The sequence below is a fragment of the Neoarius graeffei genome, chromosome 6 (genome assembly GCF_027579695.1).
Source record: "Neoarius graeffei isolate fNeoGra1 chromosome 6, fNeoGra1.pri, whole genome shotgun sequence".
Classification (NCBI taxonomy): Eukaryota; Metazoa; Chordata; class Actinopteri; order Siluriformes; family Ariidae; genus Neoarius; species Neoarius graeffei.
Genome location: NC_083574.1, coordinates 53,598,140 through 53,617,182, shown reverse-complemented (window position 1 = coordinate 53,617,182; position 19,043 = coordinate 53,598,140). Strand labels below are relative to the sequence as shown.

At 41.0% G+C, this 19,043-nt stretch overlaps 1 protein-coding gene across 1 annotated transcript in view; it reads right to left on the bottom strand.

Moving 5' to 3' along the window:
* Nucleotides 1-652: 652 nt before the first annotated feature.
* Nucleotides 653-19,043, bottom strand: part of n4bp1 (nedd4 binding protein 1) — a 29,831-nt gene continuing 11,440 nt past the window's right edge. Inside the window, exons 3-7 of the mRNA XM_060923840.1 lie at nt 16,528-16,658; nt 2,936-3,032; nt 2,604-2,711; nt 2,383-2,484; nt 653-2,263 (exon numbers count right to left, since the gene is read on the bottom strand). Coding sequence (XP_060779823.1) covers nt 1,966-2,263; nt 2,383-2,484; nt 2,604-2,711; nt 2,936-3,032; nt 16,528-16,658 — 736 coding nt within the window. The 3' untranslated portion in view covers nt 653-1,965. The remainder of the gene's footprint in view (nt 2,264-2,382; nt 2,485-2,603; nt 2,712-2,935; nt 3,033-16,527; nt 16,659-19,043) is intronic.

Here is a 19,043-nt window from a genome sequence, read left to right as displayed (position 1 = left end):
TTCTTGCCTTCAAAGCCAATAAATGGACCAACACCCACCTAGATGAAGATATGTATTACATGCATCTACGCACCATGCTCCCTTTGAGTCTCTAGCATGGCTCGACTTGATGATACAAGGAAGATTGTACTCATTGTACTTACTCCTTTCTAACACTTAGTTTGATAGGCTTTTTAGACCCTGATCTATTCATTCTAGCATGCTAGCTTTTTGAGGGGAATTACAAAAGCACTACACTCTACATGAAGGTATCTACCAAATGCTGCAAATGTAAATCCTTTGTCTCCATATAGTACTGAAGGGGCTGTTCTAAGAAGGGGTTATGCAAGTCATTCACGTCTAAGCCAAAGTCAGCTGAGAGCATACGTCAAGAAACAGCAATGTCGCCCCCTACTGATGAAAAACACATTCTGATTACTAGCAGAAGCATCTACCAACATGATTTAAATATGATTTTGCAGATTAAGCTCCACTGACCTCATGGTTTTTCTTAGACAATTGATGCAATTTATCAGATTATGAGATTCTGAGCAAAGACAAAGAGTGTATTGCTCCCATGTCAGGGATTAATGATCATTGCTCTCCAAGGGCCTGCTTTTCTTCAACATGTATAAAAGCAAAAAGGGCAAAAAACCAAAAACAACTCATTCACTTTGTACATGATGAACACATAAATGGCCTTTATTAACACTGCCTTCCGCTGAAGAAAACAGCAGTCTGAACAGCTGCACTGTGAGATACCCACAGCTCATCTGAATAATGGGTTGTTTTGCACAGGTGTTCTCCTTTGTGAGTTCAGAGGAATCTCAGAAGTCACAAGATCATATACAAATATGCAAATTATAACCCACTGTCGCACACAGTCAACACAAGATGGAAGCAAAGCCACCGATGTGCAACATTTCCATTGTGGCTCCAATTTATGTCTAAAAGTTATTTTTCCCCCCTAAATCTGTACAGGAATTTACTCTCATCAGAGAGCGCAGAAAAGCTGGTTTAAACTTCTTAGATTCATCCATTCATTTACTGGTCAGCCACATAGTTTCATGTTTTAATTCACTGCCTGTTGAGTTGGTGCATTATGCAGTTGAGAAATGGCAAGGCACTGCCAGAGGATTGAGTAATGTGAATTTTTCTAAGAATTATGTACAGACTGCATAAAAGACAGTCATTTAGGTTTGGATAGCCAAACAGATTTACAACTGAATTAGAATAGGTAAAAGTTGAATACTATATGTGTAGGAAGCCACTAATTTAAGAGAATTTGAAATTTTGAATTGCCAAATTCCAAACTCACCCAAAAATTTAAATTCATGCTTCAAAAATTTAATAATTACTTTAATAGTAATAAAATTAAGTCAGTTGCCATAATTGCATTAAAACTGAGGATTTATTTTTAACTCCCCTAACCATAACCCATAATAACTAGTTGCAAACAACATGGGCACTTTATTGCATCTTCAGTTTGACTCAAATGGGTCAATGTGCCCAAAATCTTTGTTAATGAAACTGACAGCAAAAACAAGCATCTGTCCTTCAGGAGCCATTGCAGCAAAACCAGTTTAAACACACTGTGCGGCTAAAACACCTTTTAAAACAAAGATTTTTTTTTTCAAATGATAAATTATGAGAGGAAGAGTTGTAATAAATATGTACATCAAATATATGCCACATGGACTTTACATTTCAATGTTCATTTAACGCAAGTCCAAAACGAAGTGTATCAATTGTGCTTGTAACTACGTGGGAGGGATTCTGTAATCTTGAATGCAAAGTAGTAGCAAGAACAAGATTCCCCAAAATAAACAACCCACTTGTAGCAGTCATTAGATCACAAAGTATTTATTAAAAAAAAATAAAATAAAAAAATAAAAAAATTTAAAGTTATGTTCACCATTGTTCTGTAGTCACATTGACATGAAACACAGCTTTGTGTTTGTGCATGTGGTCTCAACAGTGATGTGTTCAGCCCAGTAAGAGGCCTGAGAGAGCATTCAGGTCCCTCATGTAAGGGTTGTCATTGAGGATGCGGTCAATGCGCTGCTTTTGGTCAGGGAAAATGTCGTACAACTTCCTCTTTAGCTCTGTAGTTTCTGAGGATGAGCGCTGTGGAGGAGGAGAAGGGGACGGACGAGGCGGATGCCAGTCGGGTGGGCCGGAATGGGGCCAGTGTGATGCTGATCTGGACTGAGTGGGTAATGGGGCACGTGTTTGGGCCTGCAGGTCCATCCTGAGTGGGGGCATGAGAGGACTTGCAGTGGATCTGGACAGAGGATGAATGAGGTCATAACGTTTTCAAGCACATTTGCTAAGGATTAGATTAGTTTGTCATTGTAACTGTAAGCCATCAGTGTGTGTGTGGATAATTTTGGGGCAACTCACCGGCTGTCTTTGCGCAGGAATTGGTCCAAGACAGGCCCATGTCTTCCCAAAGGATCATCTGGGATCATGAAATGATCCTCTACGAAGGTGAACTGCAAGAGTCTGAATGCAGAAAACAATTCATATCTAGCTTTGTCATTTATGTCTCACTTAAGCCTTTGCTGGCTGCTAATACACACATGAATATGGAGACCGATTTCCAAAATAAAGGAAACTTCTACCTCTCCTGTATGATCTTTCTCCAAGCCTCAGACTGTGTAACAAAATCTCTCAGGTTGTCATTAGTGACAATGATGCCCCCTGTCTTCTCTGCCAAATGAAGCAAGAACCTGGAGAGAGCAGGGAACAAAACACCATCAACAGATGCTGCAATTTAAGTTCAGCTTTCAGCAAGTTAATCAATCATTCTTTGAAAGGATGAACATGGTTAGCATTCTTCTGTGGTATTCTCTGTAAAGATGCATCTAATGGGATGATTCTGTGAGGATCACCTGAAAAAAAATGAATGGAAATTTAGATAGCATTAAGATTGACCCCTTTCAGGAGCTTATACCTGTCGTCATGCGAAGTTATCCTTTGCCCACAGACCTCTCTAGAGGGAGTGAAAGACAGCAACCGCAAGTCCTCCAGCTGATTAAGGAAGTGTTGTTCTATAAGGAGTAAGGAAAAGTATAATTAAAATCTTTCAACCAGAAAACCCACACTGGAGTTAACTCGAGCACTGCAAAATGTGAAAATACATATTTAATAACAAACGTTAAACAGGCTACATGTATGAAAATTGTTATATTTATTCATTTAAACGTGCAGGCAGCTTTCCAACAGTGGAGAGACCTGTGACAGTTGAAAGACATTAAAAAGGAGGTGGGGGGGGCGTCGTGGCTCAGGTGGATAAGGCGCCATACCATAAATCCGGGGACCCGGGTTCGATTCCAGCCTGAGGTCATTTCCCGATCCCTCCCCGTCTCTCTCTCCCGCTCATTTCCTGTCTCTACACTGATCCAATAATAAAGGTGAAAAAAGCCCCCAAAAAATCTCATCTCATCTCATTATCTCTAGCCGCTTTATCCTTCTACAGGGTCGCAGGCAAGCTGGAGCCTATCCCAGCTGACTACGGGCAAAAGGCGGGGTACACCCTGGACAAGTCGCCAGGTCATCACAGGGCTGACACATAGACACAGACAACCATTCACACTCACATTCACACCTACGGTCAATTTAGAGTCACCAGTTAACCTAACCTGCATGTCTTTGGACTGTGGGGGAAACCGGAGCACCCGGAGGAAACCCACGCGGACACGGGGAGAACATGCAAACTCCACACAGAAAGGCCCTCGCCGGCCCCGGGGCTCGAACCCAGGACCTTCTTGCTGTGAGGCGACAGCGCTAACCACTACACCACCGTGCCGCCCTCAAAAAAATCTTTAAAAAAAAAAAAAAAGGAGGTGGAGGCTGCTCCGTTTCTGCTTGACAGATGGGTAACATTAATTTTGCCATGTTTCACAAAACCAGTAGGTCAGTATTGTTTTGTCCTGTTTGCTAATGCCAGTGATAGCCAATCCCAGCTGGTTTGCTAGCGGTCTGTCAAGTAACATTAAATTACCTGCCAAGGGGCATTCAACTTAATTTCTAGTTTGCCAAGATATGCTGCTGTTATGTTAGCTATAGTAGCAGGAGAGTTGTGAGGATCACAGTCTGGAGCTGGTGTGCTAGCTCTGGGAAAGTGTCTCGTCCTCGTTGCATGTTCGTGCAACTGTAGCGACAGTTTGCTAGCCCACAATCTAACTGTCGTTAGTTACATTAATTGCTATGTCACTGTTCGCTCTATATCATGGTGTTTGTCTGTACAATGTTTGCAAAGACCTAAAACCACAAAATTTGCTTGCACAATGGGATTGATGCATAATTCAAAATGCTACGCTAGGTAATATGACCTTCCTTGTTAGCTTAGCTACAAACCTACAGTCCTCTGGAGTCACTATTTTTGTAAGCAATCTAAACAACTGACTAATTTTTACTCCATTGTATTTTGAATGCTGCGTTTGTGTGCTTTCATGTTGTTCATGTCATTTTATATTATAATGTTTGTTTTGCTTCAGCTACGAGAAACAGAAATCCACTTCCATGCTGCATAAGGCTGGAATGTCTAGACCATCTCTACCGTCTGCGTCGAGCACTGGCGCTCAGTCTTTGCCTGAAAGGTGGGGTAAATGGTTTTAAATTTATGGAAGACAATGGATTAAGCCATATCTCTCTCTTGGCCAGCTATCCCAGTTTTTTTTAACACGTTAACACAGATTTTTGTTAACACTTAAGAGTGTTAATTAAATTCTACAGTGTAGAATCTGATTAACACTCCTAATGGCTCTTTCCATTCTGGGTCTTGCATTCTGCTTAATCATCATCTTGTGCTCAATGATGCATACTGATAGGCATCCGATTGCCATCTACTGGTGAGAAGCAGCTTTACTGCTCAAACATGATAAAGGGGCAGACAAAGTACTGAAAAGTTACCCCTGAACAATATTTAAAAATTTGTAAGAGACCTTATAGATTTGTTATGTTGAATGGTTGGAGGCAGGTAATAGTACGTTTTATCAAAAAATAAAAAAAGGGGGGGGGGGGGACGACAAGAAATGTCTTGTTTAGGCTTTCCATTACTTCTGGCACGCTCCCTGTAGCTCAATGTTTCTCATTTTTCTTTCGATTGCTGTAATATTATACAGTGGTGCTTGAAAGTTTGTGAACCCTTTAGAATTTTCTATATTTCTGCATAAATATGACCTAAAAAACATCAGATTTTCACACAAGTCCTAAAAGTAGATAAAGAGAACCCAATTAAATAAATGAGACAAAATTATAATACTTGGTCATTTATTTATTGAGGAAAATGATCCAATATTACATATCTGTGAGTGGCAAAAGTATTAGACCAGTGGCGAGGAGCTGAAAATAAAGGGTATACCCCTCCAGGCGGTAGAACAAAGCGGGACCTGTTTTATTTGAAGGGTATGGGTGTCTACTTCATAAAAAACATGGTTGTACAAAATTAATATTGTAACAACATATGGTCCTTATTTGCCGGACCATCTGCAAAATTTTGTATCGCTAAACCAGAGGCATTTCCTCTGCAATGAATGCACATATTGATGTGTGGGCATCAATATACTGCATCATTTAGGTCCATGATATGCTAATGCAACCTTTCTGGGCTTTTAATTTGATTTTCATCAATTTATGGGTGTACTAACCTCTTAGAATCCAAATATTTTTGAGTTTTTTTCAGGTTGTTCGTTGAATATTTCAATTATAAATGATTAATTGTCAGGAAAATAAGGGAAAACTTATATCATTCTATAGTTTTAGATGTCTTTTATTCAAAAATACCAGTTTGAATTGTTCAGAATGGGTACAACACTGCCAATTAACCCTTTGTTTGCGACTGCGCATAAACCCGGATTTAACATTGAAATCACAATTTGAGAAAATGAAGCCGATATTTTCTCTATGGATGAGTTGTACATTACTAAGGAGAGAAATCATTATTTCAAAGATGCAAATGTAGTCTGAGACATGTTTTCAAGCAATTTAACCCCTTCCTAGCGAATGCAGGTTGATCGGGTCATTGGTCATACAAAACATTGCCGACATCTTTGATCGTGAAATTAGGTTTGCTAGCATAAGATATTTTTGAAAAGCACTCTCTTACTAAACATCTGCTTCCTCTTCTATAAAAACCTGTTGATGTTTTTGTATTGAAACAATACACACACATTATTTGGATGATGTGTACAACACGAAAACGAATAGAATATATTTTGTTCATTTTGTGCAGATCTGGGGATTCTTTTGTGCTGTTAACCCTGAACAGTTACTAGTAAATAATAGGCCTTCATTTCGATCAAACATGACTTTCAATAATTATAACCCTTTTTATTCTCAGGTTGAAATCTAGTTCACTCATTATGTCAAGGGGTGGTCAAGTAGAGATTCATGTAGAAAATGCCATGCTGTACGTCATTCACATCTCTGCCAATGTCTCCTGATCATGGGGGACATTCGGACAGGAAACACACTCACAAATGTCAATGCAGAAGAGCCCTGCCGACACACAAACACACTTGGTACCTTCTGAGCAGTTACCGTCCGTACAGTAGAGGTGAGTGATATCACGGACTTCGGCTGGTGCTGATTCTTTCGTGTACAGAACCTGATGCAATCCTGGGATAGTGACCAGACTGAGGTTTGGTGGCCACAGCAATTACATAATCCAGCGTTGGCTGCCCATAGAAACACAGAGTTCCATTCATTGTACATGAAGCTGTACATGGATCTGGCGTTGGAGAGGTAGAGGCTTAGCAGTGGAGATTTGAGTAGCTGTTTTCTGAGCTTAGTCAACAGGCCGGCTCTGCAGCCTCGCTTTCGCTTCCGGCGCCGCCTCCTTTGCTTTGCTTCCGATAACAATCCACGGAGACCCCGCTGGTCTCGCTATCTCGTCCGGAATGTTTTTTTTTTTCTCCTCCGGAATGTTGTGCATGCGATGGAAATCGCTACAAACCGTCATTTTCTGCTGGAAACCAATGTCCAGTAAGTCCATACGGTTGTAGTGGATATTGAAGTCCGGTACAGACGAACAACACGCAAAAATACACACAAAAACAAACATGCACAGGTAGCGAGAGCTTGTAGCCGCAGCCGTTGTAGTAGAATTGTATATAGTAGGGTTTTCCAGAAGAAAAGGTAGAAGTAAAAGCAGAAGTAGAACCAGAAGTAGGAATATGACGTTTGACCGACAAGATGGCGTCTGTCACAATCTGGATCGGCTGTGACGTCACATGCAAGTGCTCCATTGGATTAGGTCAGGACTTTGACTTGGCCATTCCAAAACATTAACTTTATTCTTCTTTAACCATTCTTTGGTAGAATGTGTGTGCTTAGGGTTGTTGTCTTGCTACATGACTCACCTTCTCTTGAGATTCAGTTCATGGACAGATATCCTGACATTTTCCTTTAGAATTCACTGGTACAATTCAGAATTCATTGTGCCAGCAATGATGGCAAGCCGTCCTGGCCCAGATGCAGCAAAACAGGCCCAAACCATGATACTACCACCACCATGTTTCACAGATGGGATAAGGTTCTTATGCTGGAATGCAGTGTTTTCCTTTCTCCAAACATAACGCTTCTCATTTAAACCAAAAAGTTCTATTTTGGTCTCACCCATCCACAAAACATTTTTCCAATAGCCTTCTGGCTTGTCCACGTGATCTTTAGCAAACTGCAGATGAGCAGCAATGTTCTTTTTGGAGAGCAGTGGCTTTCTCCTTGCAACCCTGCCATGCACACCATTGTTGTTCAGTGTTCTCCTGATGGTGGACTCATGAACGTTAACATTAGCCAGTGTGAGAGAGGCCTTCAGTTGCTTAGAAGTTACATGCCTTACTCTTGGCGTGATCTCTGTTGGTCAACCACTCCTGGGGAGAGTAACAATGGTCTTGAATTTCCTCCATTTGTACACAATCTGTCTGACTGTGGATTGGTGGAGTCCAAACTCTTTAGAGATGGTGTTGTAACCTTTTCCAGCCTGATGAGCAACAACAACACTTTTTCTGAGGTCCTCAGAAATCTCCTTTGTTCGTGCCATGATACACTTCCACAAACATGTGTTGTGAAGATCAGACTTTGATAGATCCCTGTTCTTTAAATAAAACAGGGTGCCCACTCCCACCTGATTGTCATCCCATTGATTGAAAACACTTGGATCTAATCTCGCCTTTAAATTAACTGCTAATCCTAGAGGTTCACATACTTTTGCCACTCACAGATATGCAATATTGGATCATTTTCCTCAATAAATAAATGACCAAGTATAATATTTTGTCTCATTTGTTTAACTGGGTTCTCTTTATCTACTTTTAGGACTTGTGTGAAAATCTGATGATGTTTTAGGTCATATTTATGCAGAAATATAGAAAATTCTAAAGGGTTCACAAACTTTCAAGCACCACTGTATACTTAAGCCTGGTTAGTAACTAGTTAAGACAACTTAAAGTACAAGTACATCTATGCTTTGTTAGTAGTTACAGTTCTATCCTGAGGTCACATTTATATTTAATGCTGTTTAAATGTAGGATATTTACTCAAACTGGTTAAAACCATCATTTTCTTTGGGGGCGGGGGGGGGGGGGATAATTGGTCATTTTTCATACAATTCAATGTATGAAAAATGACACTTATTGACATTACCTGCTAGTCACAGTTGCAGCTTAGGCTATTGTTTCCCTATTAATATTGATGATAATTTAAAAGTATAATCAGATTTTGGTAGAAATTGAATATTGTGGTGAACTGAATTAATCAGATTTGAACCTCAAAGTACAAAGAAATGCCTTCATTATTCCTGGCCCACAACACATACTTGTGTTAGCTGAGGCTAAACACCTGATTTCTCATAAAACAGGATCATTGACGCTAATGTGAAGAGAAACAAATACTGATTTAAAAAAACAAAACAAAAAAAACCCTTTACCCTTCAGACCTAAATATGATTATTCAAACCCAAATCACATTAGTCGTATTGAGAGTAGGAAACCAATTAGAAACTTGCTATGAACAGAACTGATAAGGAAAACATTATGATAATAGACTAATAGATAAGGTATGACTACGATAGCACAACAGTGACTGTCTGCCAGTCCCTAATGTCCTGGAAAATCTGAGTAATAGTGCGAGAGATTTTAATTTTGACATTTACATTTTGAGCAGAAAATATACAGTTTTATCAGCTCTACTCAGTACACTACACCAGAAATTCACATTTACCACCCATGTGACCTGAAAAAGATTTGGATCACTGTTCTTTATAACTAGTTGGAGATTACAGCTGGTAAATGGAATTATGAAAAGTCTAATCAATATTCAGCATTAGGAGATGAACTCAATCATGTTCCTACTGTACAATCTACATCAGGGGTATTTAAACATCTGTAACAGTTTAGTTACATAAAACTCTTTGCATACGCAAGGTCTGGATAAATATCTAAAATGACGACAACTGTTACAGAGGCATTTAACCATCATCTCCATCCCCCAAAAAATAAACTAAAAATCAGTAGTGTGGGATGAGTCTGGATATCCCAAAAAACAAACATGGGGCTTTCCTCGAGGACGGATATGAGCAATTCCAGCGTTATGGACGTGACACTTGAACTCAAAATGGCAACAAATGACCCAGTGCATGTTTTATTGTCTCCCAGTATTTAAACAGGTGTTGCATATTTTAAGGCTGTACCATACTGGAGAAGTGATAGAACAAGAACAATTCCCATAGTACATCTAGGGCATGCCAGAAAACGCCAATAAAAGATGCGTTATGGATGTGACAGAAAAAGTATCACTTTTCTTGGGTGACTGTACATTTTTATCAAACTCTGTGAAATTGTAAACCTAATGTCGAAATGGAGATATCCATTTGATAGAGGGGTCCAAGGTGAATATTAAAAAATCTTTGTTTAAAATATTTTGTATTTCATGCAGAGTTTCGGAAGGAAAAGTCAGCGTTATGGATGCGACGAAATTCCGTTATGGATGTGACGCGTCTGAAATAGACATGGCATATGTTTAGAAAATCAGCAATTTAACCACCATAACCCTTTGAAAAACTCTCCAAATATCAGCTAAAACTATCAAAGTTCTTAAATAATATTTAGGATGGCTATTGTTTTGCTGTTTTGTGGATTTTAGCATACATTTCTGTGGCTTGTGGGAATAATATAGAATTGTACATGATCAAAGTTGATTTTAGCTTGGGTTTTACATTATAAGAAAGACTGACAGTGACATTAGGTTGGTTACAAATTGGTTCAACTTATTCACATCTGTAAAATACAGGCCTAGGTGATATCTCTGGGAGTGGTTTTGATGTATTACATGATGCTTTATTTTTGCATGGTGAGGTTGACATTTACATGGAATTGCCCCAATTCAGTTGGCAGAAATGTGGACGCAAAGTGGCTGCCAAAGGAGGAAACATCAAACATTTTCAACAACAACATCCCTCTATGCAGATCAAAGTATGTGTCCCGTTTACAACTTTAATCCCTAACAACGCCCCCCCCCCAAAAAAAAAAAAAAAAACATGCGGATATTTAAATGCCAATCATAAAATGTGCCATCAAAATAATTTTCCACATCCTGGCTCCCGGTTACATCTGCCTGGTCTGTCGGCTTGGTATCCTTGGACTTACACACAAACACTGATCCCGATCCAATCCCAGAAAGAAACACAAACAAAACACACACGCTTTCTTGGCACGAGGGGCTGACATAAGTGTGTGTGTGCGCATGCGCGTGAGTGAGTTAAAGGTACAAACAGGATCAGTCTAACTGTGCTGTCACGCACCAACAGTAAATTGGTAACTATTTTGATAATCATTTAGAGCACTTGTGATTGCATTTCTCACTATTTTCAGAATTTTTACAAACCAATGAATTAAGCAATCGAATAATAGAGAAAATAATCAGCAGATTATTCCATAATGAAAATCACTAGTTGCAGTTGGACAGAAAATAGTTCAAAACACCCCCACCAACAACAGAAAAATCCTACTTGTACTTTAATGCATGAGGAATAATAATCTAATGATAAGACTTTTCCCTCCCTTTTTACACATACTTGCTTTAAAAAAACAAAAAAACAAAAAAACCCCCAACTTAAATATTTCAAGTTTCAACTATAATAGTGTTTGTTCAACCAAAAAAAAACCCCCTTCGGTTTTCATTCGGTTTTCAAGGGTCATTGTAACTGAATAATCTCATCTCATATCTCATTATCTGTAGCCGCTTTATCCTGTTCTACAGGGTCGCAGGCAAGCTGGAGCCTAACCCAGCTGACTACGGGCGAAAGGCGGGGTACACCCTGGACAAGTCGCCAGGTCATCACAGGGCTGACACATAGACACAGACAACCATTCACACTCACATTCACACCTACGGTCAATTTAGAGTCACCAGTTAACCTAACCTGCATGTCTTTGGACTGTGGGGGAAACCGGAGCACCCGGAGGAAACCCACGCAGACACGGGGAGAACATGCAAACTCCGCACAGAAAGGCCCTCGCCGGCCACGGGGCTCGAACCCGGACCTTCTTGCTGTGAGGCGACAGCGCTAACCACTACACCACCGTGCCGCCACTGAATAATAATAATAATAATAATAATAAATATACTAGACAGTTATTATACTGTGAAACTCTCATACCGTTGCAACCCTATTACATACCTGCACAATGAAGAAAAAAAAAAACTCAATAAATTATAAATTATTGTTGCCCAGATCCTTAAATGTTTTACAGTGCTGGGATGCTGGTTTTGTTGTGTCTATTGGCTGCCCATTTTCATCAGAAAACTAAGCAAATCTGTGTGGCAGTCTGGGAAAACCATTCACCTGGTCAGATTCTGACATTCTGTATTACACTATACATCCAAAAGTAAGTGGATAGCTGACCATCACACCTACAGTACTGTGCAAAAGTCTTAGGCACCCCATTTTATTTTTTCCCATACAAACTTTGTCGTAGATTTCAACATTATCGAGTCAGTACAAACACATTTTAGAGTTCCAAACGTTCGTTTTCCAGCACAAAATTAAATATTACAGAAAAAAAAAAAAGAAGTGTTTGTATCTGAGCAGCATATTACAGAAGAGACCACTTTTCAGATTAAAAAACAAAACAACAAACCTATAATGAAGGTTATTGGGTTTTGGTGCAAAATTAAGAAGCGTGTCAGTCAAAGTGTCCAGAAGAACTGTGGCTGGTTCTGCTCAGTAAAACCTACAGCTCATTTCCTTATAAAACTGCACTCATTGTACCGGAGACTACTTAAAAAAAACAAAAAAAAAACGCAAAGGGTCGTCTCACACAACATACTGATTTGTTTCATTTATTATGGCTTACTGCTGTTTATAGTATTTTTAATGTTGAAACATTTCACTTCATTACTTTTTTGAAGCCATTTTTGGTCTACAACATTTCTTCACATGTGCCTAACACTTTTGCACAGGACTGTGTTTCTGGGCCTTTCCCAAACAGTTGTCACAAAGTTTATAGCACTCAATTATACATAACGTATGCTGTAGCATTACAGTTTCCCTTCATAGGACCTAAAAGCCCTGGACAAAGCAAGATCTACGAAGACTTGTTTTATCAAGCCCGAAGTGGAAGAACTCAAGTTGCCTGCATAGAACCCTGACCTCTACACCAGTGTTTCTCAACCACTGTGCCGTAGTGGGCCACAAATTTTTTTCAAGTTGAAGTTCATTTTTTACTCGTAGTAGGGTACAATTGCTGGGGTGCATCCGACGTCATATCCGCCTCATTAAGCTACGGTCACACTGCAGCTCGCGATGGCTTATCAATGAAAATGAGCCATTTTGGTGCCGATATACACATGAGCTAAAAGTTGTGGTCACACAGCAGGTGAACACTTGACTGTCACACCTTTGCGCGCTTGAGTCTGGCGCAGCTCGAGTGGCCGCGCGCACTCAGAGCGCATTGTGCGCACGCGCTTGGGACCTGATCGTTATGGGAAACACCTGATACTGATTTGAGTGCAATCAGCAGACAGGGACGCTGTTTTCACAAAGGCTTTGCGAAGCATTATCACGGTCATGTTTGTTTCTAGCTATGTTTATAACGCTGTTTAAATATTCTGCTTTTGTATATATCATGCCTGCTAATAAACACACTTCCTACATTTAGATCCATCTACCTTGTAGTGTCTTGATCCCCAGATCTTTAACCCAGCCACATAAGAAGTTGTACACCTCCAGGTTTTCATCCGTTTGTCCGTGTAGAACGATGTCTGCAGCACCAGGTAGTCTGAGATGTCGGGAAACTCAACGGATGGATAAATTTTCCAACTCATTGGAAAAATCCTTCTTTGTTAACGTGTATGGATCTAATCCCATTGAGTGGTTTCATATCCACTTCTTTTGAGTGTACTTCTTGGTTTTAATAACTTGCTTGTTTGCTGAACACAAACATGGCAATAAGTTCTTGTGTTACTGGACCAGACTCCACTTTTGGATCATTAATCCCTTCTGACTGAGAATGACCCGCATGCATGGTTTTATGTTGGCTTCTGGCACAGCCATACAGTTTTAAATACAAACACCTACAATTAAACACAGTTTTTTGTTGCGTTTATTTAATTACTGGGCTCCAGTTTGTAGCAGAGAGTGATGTTGCATTCCGTTAATACACTTTACAGTAGATTATTAGATTCTAATAGAATAGATAAGCCAAAATGATTGCGGATGTTTTTAATGGGCCCTGACTCGTTACAAGTATGAATAAGTGGGCCTCAAAGCAGAAAAAAAAAAAAAAAAAAAAAAAAGAAGTTGAGGACCCCTGCTCTACACCACTGAACAGCTTTGAGATGAACTGGAAATGCTGACTGCACCCCAGGCCTCCTCACCCAACATCAGTGCCCAACCTCACTAATACTTGTGGCTGAATAGGCAGAATTCTCCAGAGCCACACTTCAAAATCTAATGGAGACCCTTCCCAGAAGAGTGCATGCTTCTGCATGTCTCTCAACTACAAAGTTCTAACATTTTAAAATCTGATTACTTACAAAAGTGAAAAGGGAGAAAACTGATTTCATTTCAATTCCACCGAAATACATTCCACCTACCAGGTCTTGTGATCGAGTCATACTTTCATGCATAATTTCATTCACTATAGCCAGAACACAACATCAGCTTAGTTTTCACCTATGTAAGCGCAGCATAGACGATACCAACAGTCATAGGGATGAACTGTTTACCATGCTATAGCATGGATGTGTATGAAACATTTAATACATTTTAATATGGTTAACACAAAATTCCAGACCCATACTTGTTACACATTAACACGAGCAGGTATCTTGATCTGTACAGCCATGAGTATATGGACTTGGAAGAAGGATTTGGCTGTATTGTATTTGTTAAGGGAACTTACTATAGCAAATCTTATTCTATTTGGAAATTTACAGTTAGGATTGGCACATTTTCAAGCCTTCTTTCTCTCATCCGTTTGAGTTCATTTTGATCTTGGTGGCGCCCTTCTAACACTCTTCCCGTAGCTCTTTTGGAGTTAGTTTTGAGCTGTGGATAATTGTAGTCGAGTTGCACTTGACTGCATGGTTTGCAAGTGAGACAGAAGCACAAAACTGTTTGTGGCACCTAACATTGCTCCATGGTAATCCTGGGAAATTAAATTCACAACCTCTTGGCCACTTAGAAACATTACTAAGCTACAGCTGCTCCCATGGTTATATCACGGCACAAAGTTTTAGTTATTTAAAAGGGGAACTGAAGGCAAATTTATCAAAATTCTATTTCTCATTTTATAAAATGTAGGAATGCATTTCTGACAGCTATTTTGTCACTGCTATAGCAAGTTTTTGAAATACACTATGTAATATGTCAAAGCAATGGCTGTAAACGAGATTCGCTGAGACCTGTGCGAGACATCGTAAAACGGAAATAAAACGTACAGCGGAAATCAAAGTGACCAACATCTGCCAACGTTGTCAAAAGACGCACGTGCACCCTCCTTCGAATGCTGACGTAATCAAGCCGGAAGTTTTCCCTGCGTCCGAAATCGCTCCCTACTCACTATATAGGGCAGTATATAGTGGGGGCGCCATTTTGTAGTGCTGTCCGAAACCTTAGCGAGAATTATGTAGGAAATGCCTCGTCTCGTCTCGTCTTCTTCCGCTCATCCGGGTCGCGGAGGCAGCAGTCTGAGCATGGAAGCCCAAACTTCCCTTTCCCCAGACACCTCGGCCAGCTCCTCGGGAAGAACACCGAGGCGTTCCCAGGCCAGCCGAGAGACATAGTCCCTCCAGCGTGTCCTGGGTCTTCCCCGGGGCCTCCTCCCGGGGGGACATGCCTGGAACACCTCCCCAGGGAGACGTCCAGGAGGCATCCGAAAGAGATGCCCGAGCCACCTCAGCTGGTTCCTCTTGATGTGGAGGAGCAGCGGCTCTACTCCGAGCTCCTCCCAAGTGACTGTGCTTCTCACCCTATCTCTAAGGGAGATTACCACAGGATTTCGTCTCTGCTTTTCGCAGATGTTGTCCTTTTGGCTTCTTCAAACCAGGACCTTCAGCATGCACTGGGGCGGTTTGCAGTCGAGTGTGAAGCAGCTGGGATGAGAATCAGCACCTCCAAGTCCGAGGCCATGGTTCTCGACTGGAAAAGGGTGGCTTGCCCTCTCCAGGTTGGTGGAGAAGTCCTGCCTCAAGTGGAGGAGTTCAAGTATCTCGGGATCTTGTTCATGAGTGAGGGAAGGATAGAGCGTGAGATTGACAGGCGGATTGGTGCAGCCTCCGCAGCGATGTGGTCGCTTTACCAGTCCGTTGTGGTGAAGGAGCTGAGACAAAAGGCGAAGCTCTCGATTTACCGGTCGATCTACATTCCGACTCTCACCTATGGGTCATGAGCTTTGGGTAATGACCGAAAGAACAAGATCGCGGATACAAGCGGCCGAAATGAGTTTCCTTCGCAGGGTGGATGTGGGAAATGCGCTCAACATAATATGTAATTATTTTGAAAACCCACCAGCCGCCTGATCTGGCATGTTTTAATTGTGCGACAGTAATGACGTAAATCCCAGCGCGACGGACTAGTCCTGATCCTGTCGTCTTTCCAACTCTTCTCTACTCCACATTGGTTCGAAGTCGTATGGAATAATCTCCATCACTGATGAAGCTGGCAAATATTGAAATTAATCTAAATTGGAATGATATGGCGATCTGGCCGCTGTGTAAACAGCTTTCAAAATGGCGGTGCTGACACTTCACGTTTGAAGTCTCGCACAAGTCTCGTGAAGATCGCGCGGATAAGCGACGCCTGCCGTGGACCAAACGAACTACGTTCAACATGGCTAAAAACCGAAAAAGCGTAACATAATATGCCAATACGAGTCATGATATAAGGTTAATAAAACCGAAACATAATTGAATAACACGTGAATTAAGAAATAAAGCAAGTTTAAAAATGACTTCAGTTCCCCTTTAAAGAAAGCTTAATTTACGAATCAGTTTTAAGACTCTTGACCAACCCTGAAGTGAAGGAATCTACTGAGCTCTTACCAGTGATGTTGGGATCTTTTTTCTGCCTCCACTGGGGTACAAAGACAGTGATCTCTCGATGTCCCCTTCTCCAGAAAGCTTCCACAGCAATGGCAATCCCGCGACAAGAGAAGATTCGATGGAGTCCATGTCTGGAAAGAAATAATTATAATATTAATGTAATTGACACAGGGGATTAATGCACAAGGAACATCTTAAATTGACCCAGAAGCAGACTTTGAAATTGTAACAGAATAGGGGTTTTATTAAATAAAAAGAGAACAGAAACAAACACACACTACGGGTTTGTTTTAAGACCTTTTGGTTTGAGACACTGTCTCTATGATATTCCATAAATAAATGGGGAAAGAAATGTCTGCCTCTCTGGTGAGTACCGGTTCAGACTACCAGAATTAACAGTACAAGTTCAAGCATCTGTATTTTTTTCTAAGAACAAAGTTAAGACCCATCACAGACACACACCCCCCTCTGAGGGAACTTCCCTCTATGAGAGAAAGTGAAGTTGAACAGGAAGTGTTACTAAATCCACCACAGCTGACATATACAGTAAAATAACCTTGTCATCTGGAAATGTAAATTGACAAATATGCAAAAAACCCATTCACTTCTCCCGTGGTATATCTACCAAGAAATAACCACTAAAAAAACCCTCGTAATTTTAACAGAGATCCACATCATCAACTGCATCACTTGCTCTGCTAACCCGTTATCTTGTAGTACTGCACATGAAGCAATCATGGGTCCATAATTTTAAAGTTACATTATGTTAAAACAACAATAATATCCTGAATCAGTATTTCATCACACAGTCACTTATTAAAATCACCACAGTGGAAGAAGAATCACCAAAACTGAACATGTTCACTGTTAACTCTAATAGTGTTGTAAAATAATCAGGTACAGTATTAGAACACCTCAAATAGCCTATTGTTTTTCTACAGCCGTTTAGCAAGCAAGGGGGGAAAAAAAAAAAAAAAAAAGGTAAATACGAACATTGGGCCTAACTGATAGAACAAGATATGAACAAATTTATTTGTAAATCATCTAACGGAGCATTTACAATAGAAATCTAAGAGTCATGAAAATCTAGCCATTTCAGAAAAACGTTTACATCCAATGAAAGCTCTTTATATATAAGGACACTCGCTAATGTAAACCTCTACTGATAGGCCTCAAACTGTATAAGCCCAAGTTTACATTAGACCGTATCTGTCTCGTTTTCTTCGCGGATGCACTGTCTGTTCACATTAAAATGCCGGGAAACAGGAATCCGCCAGGGTCCACGTATTCAACCCAGATCGTGTCTGGTCCGGTGCTGTGTAAACATTGAGAATACGCGGATACGCTGTGCTGAGCTCTAGCTGACGTCGTCATTGGACAACGTCACTGTGACATCCACCTTCCTGATTCGCTGGTGTTGGTCATGTGACGCGACTGCTGAAAAACGGCGCAGACTTCCGCCTTGTATCACCTTTCATTAAAGAGTATAAAAGTATGAAAATACTGCAAATACTGATGCAAATACTGCCCATTGTGTAGTTATGATTGTCTTTAGGCTTGCCATCCTTCCACTTGCAAGTGGTGAGTGACTTGCGCATGCCCGATATGCACTGGGATCACACACACAGCGGCTCAGTCCCGAATCACTGCTCGTGCGCTTCACTCGCGCGCTCTGAGCTGCGCAGGGCCGGAGTGCGCACCCTCCAGAGGGCACTTGCTGTTCTGGGCGGAGTTATTTGGAGCGCAGGATGCCTGCGGAGCCGAGCGGCTGAGGAGAAATTTACACATTACAACTTACGTGCCATCTAATTAGTCATGTGATTAGCGTATCCGTGTATTGGCGTTGCTGTGTGCACGCGAATCGTGTATTGGCGTTGCTGTGTGCACGCTAATCGTTTTTAAAAACGTTAATCTGATGATCTGCTGATACGGTCTAATGTAAACCCCACCTAAGTATCATGAATTACTGCAATTTTAATATACATATTGGCTCAGCATTTGACTGAAGCCTATAGAGGTCAGGTCAGGGTTGAGGACCCTACTACTGGTAGCAGTGTAACCCAGTACAATCTGCCACATGGACAGGTGGTCAGCGTCTAAATCGGCTCCCCCACCAGTGTATACTGGTGAGGAGAGGGGCATGTCACCCTGTTAGGACTAAAAACAAGACGTGGCAAAGGGCAGAAGAGCTCCTCGCGAGCCAACGGCCGACATGCAAATTTGGTATCCGCTGGTAACCATACCATCAAAGGGCTCTTTTCCATTATGGATTATGAAGAACTAACCAACTGCACTCTCTGATGGTGTGGCGCGTGCTCATTACCCTGGGACCCGTTGACCAAGCTGGTAGGAAGGAGAGAGCATCGTTGGGCCAGCACAATCCACCTATGCTTTTTTTTTTTGTGTACAGGCTGTTTTGTAGCCAAAATAGAGGCACCTGCCTGTATGTTTAACTGAATTCGAGTGTGTTTAAGAATGTAATTGGCGTGCCAGCCTCAGGCAGCGATTCCATAGTC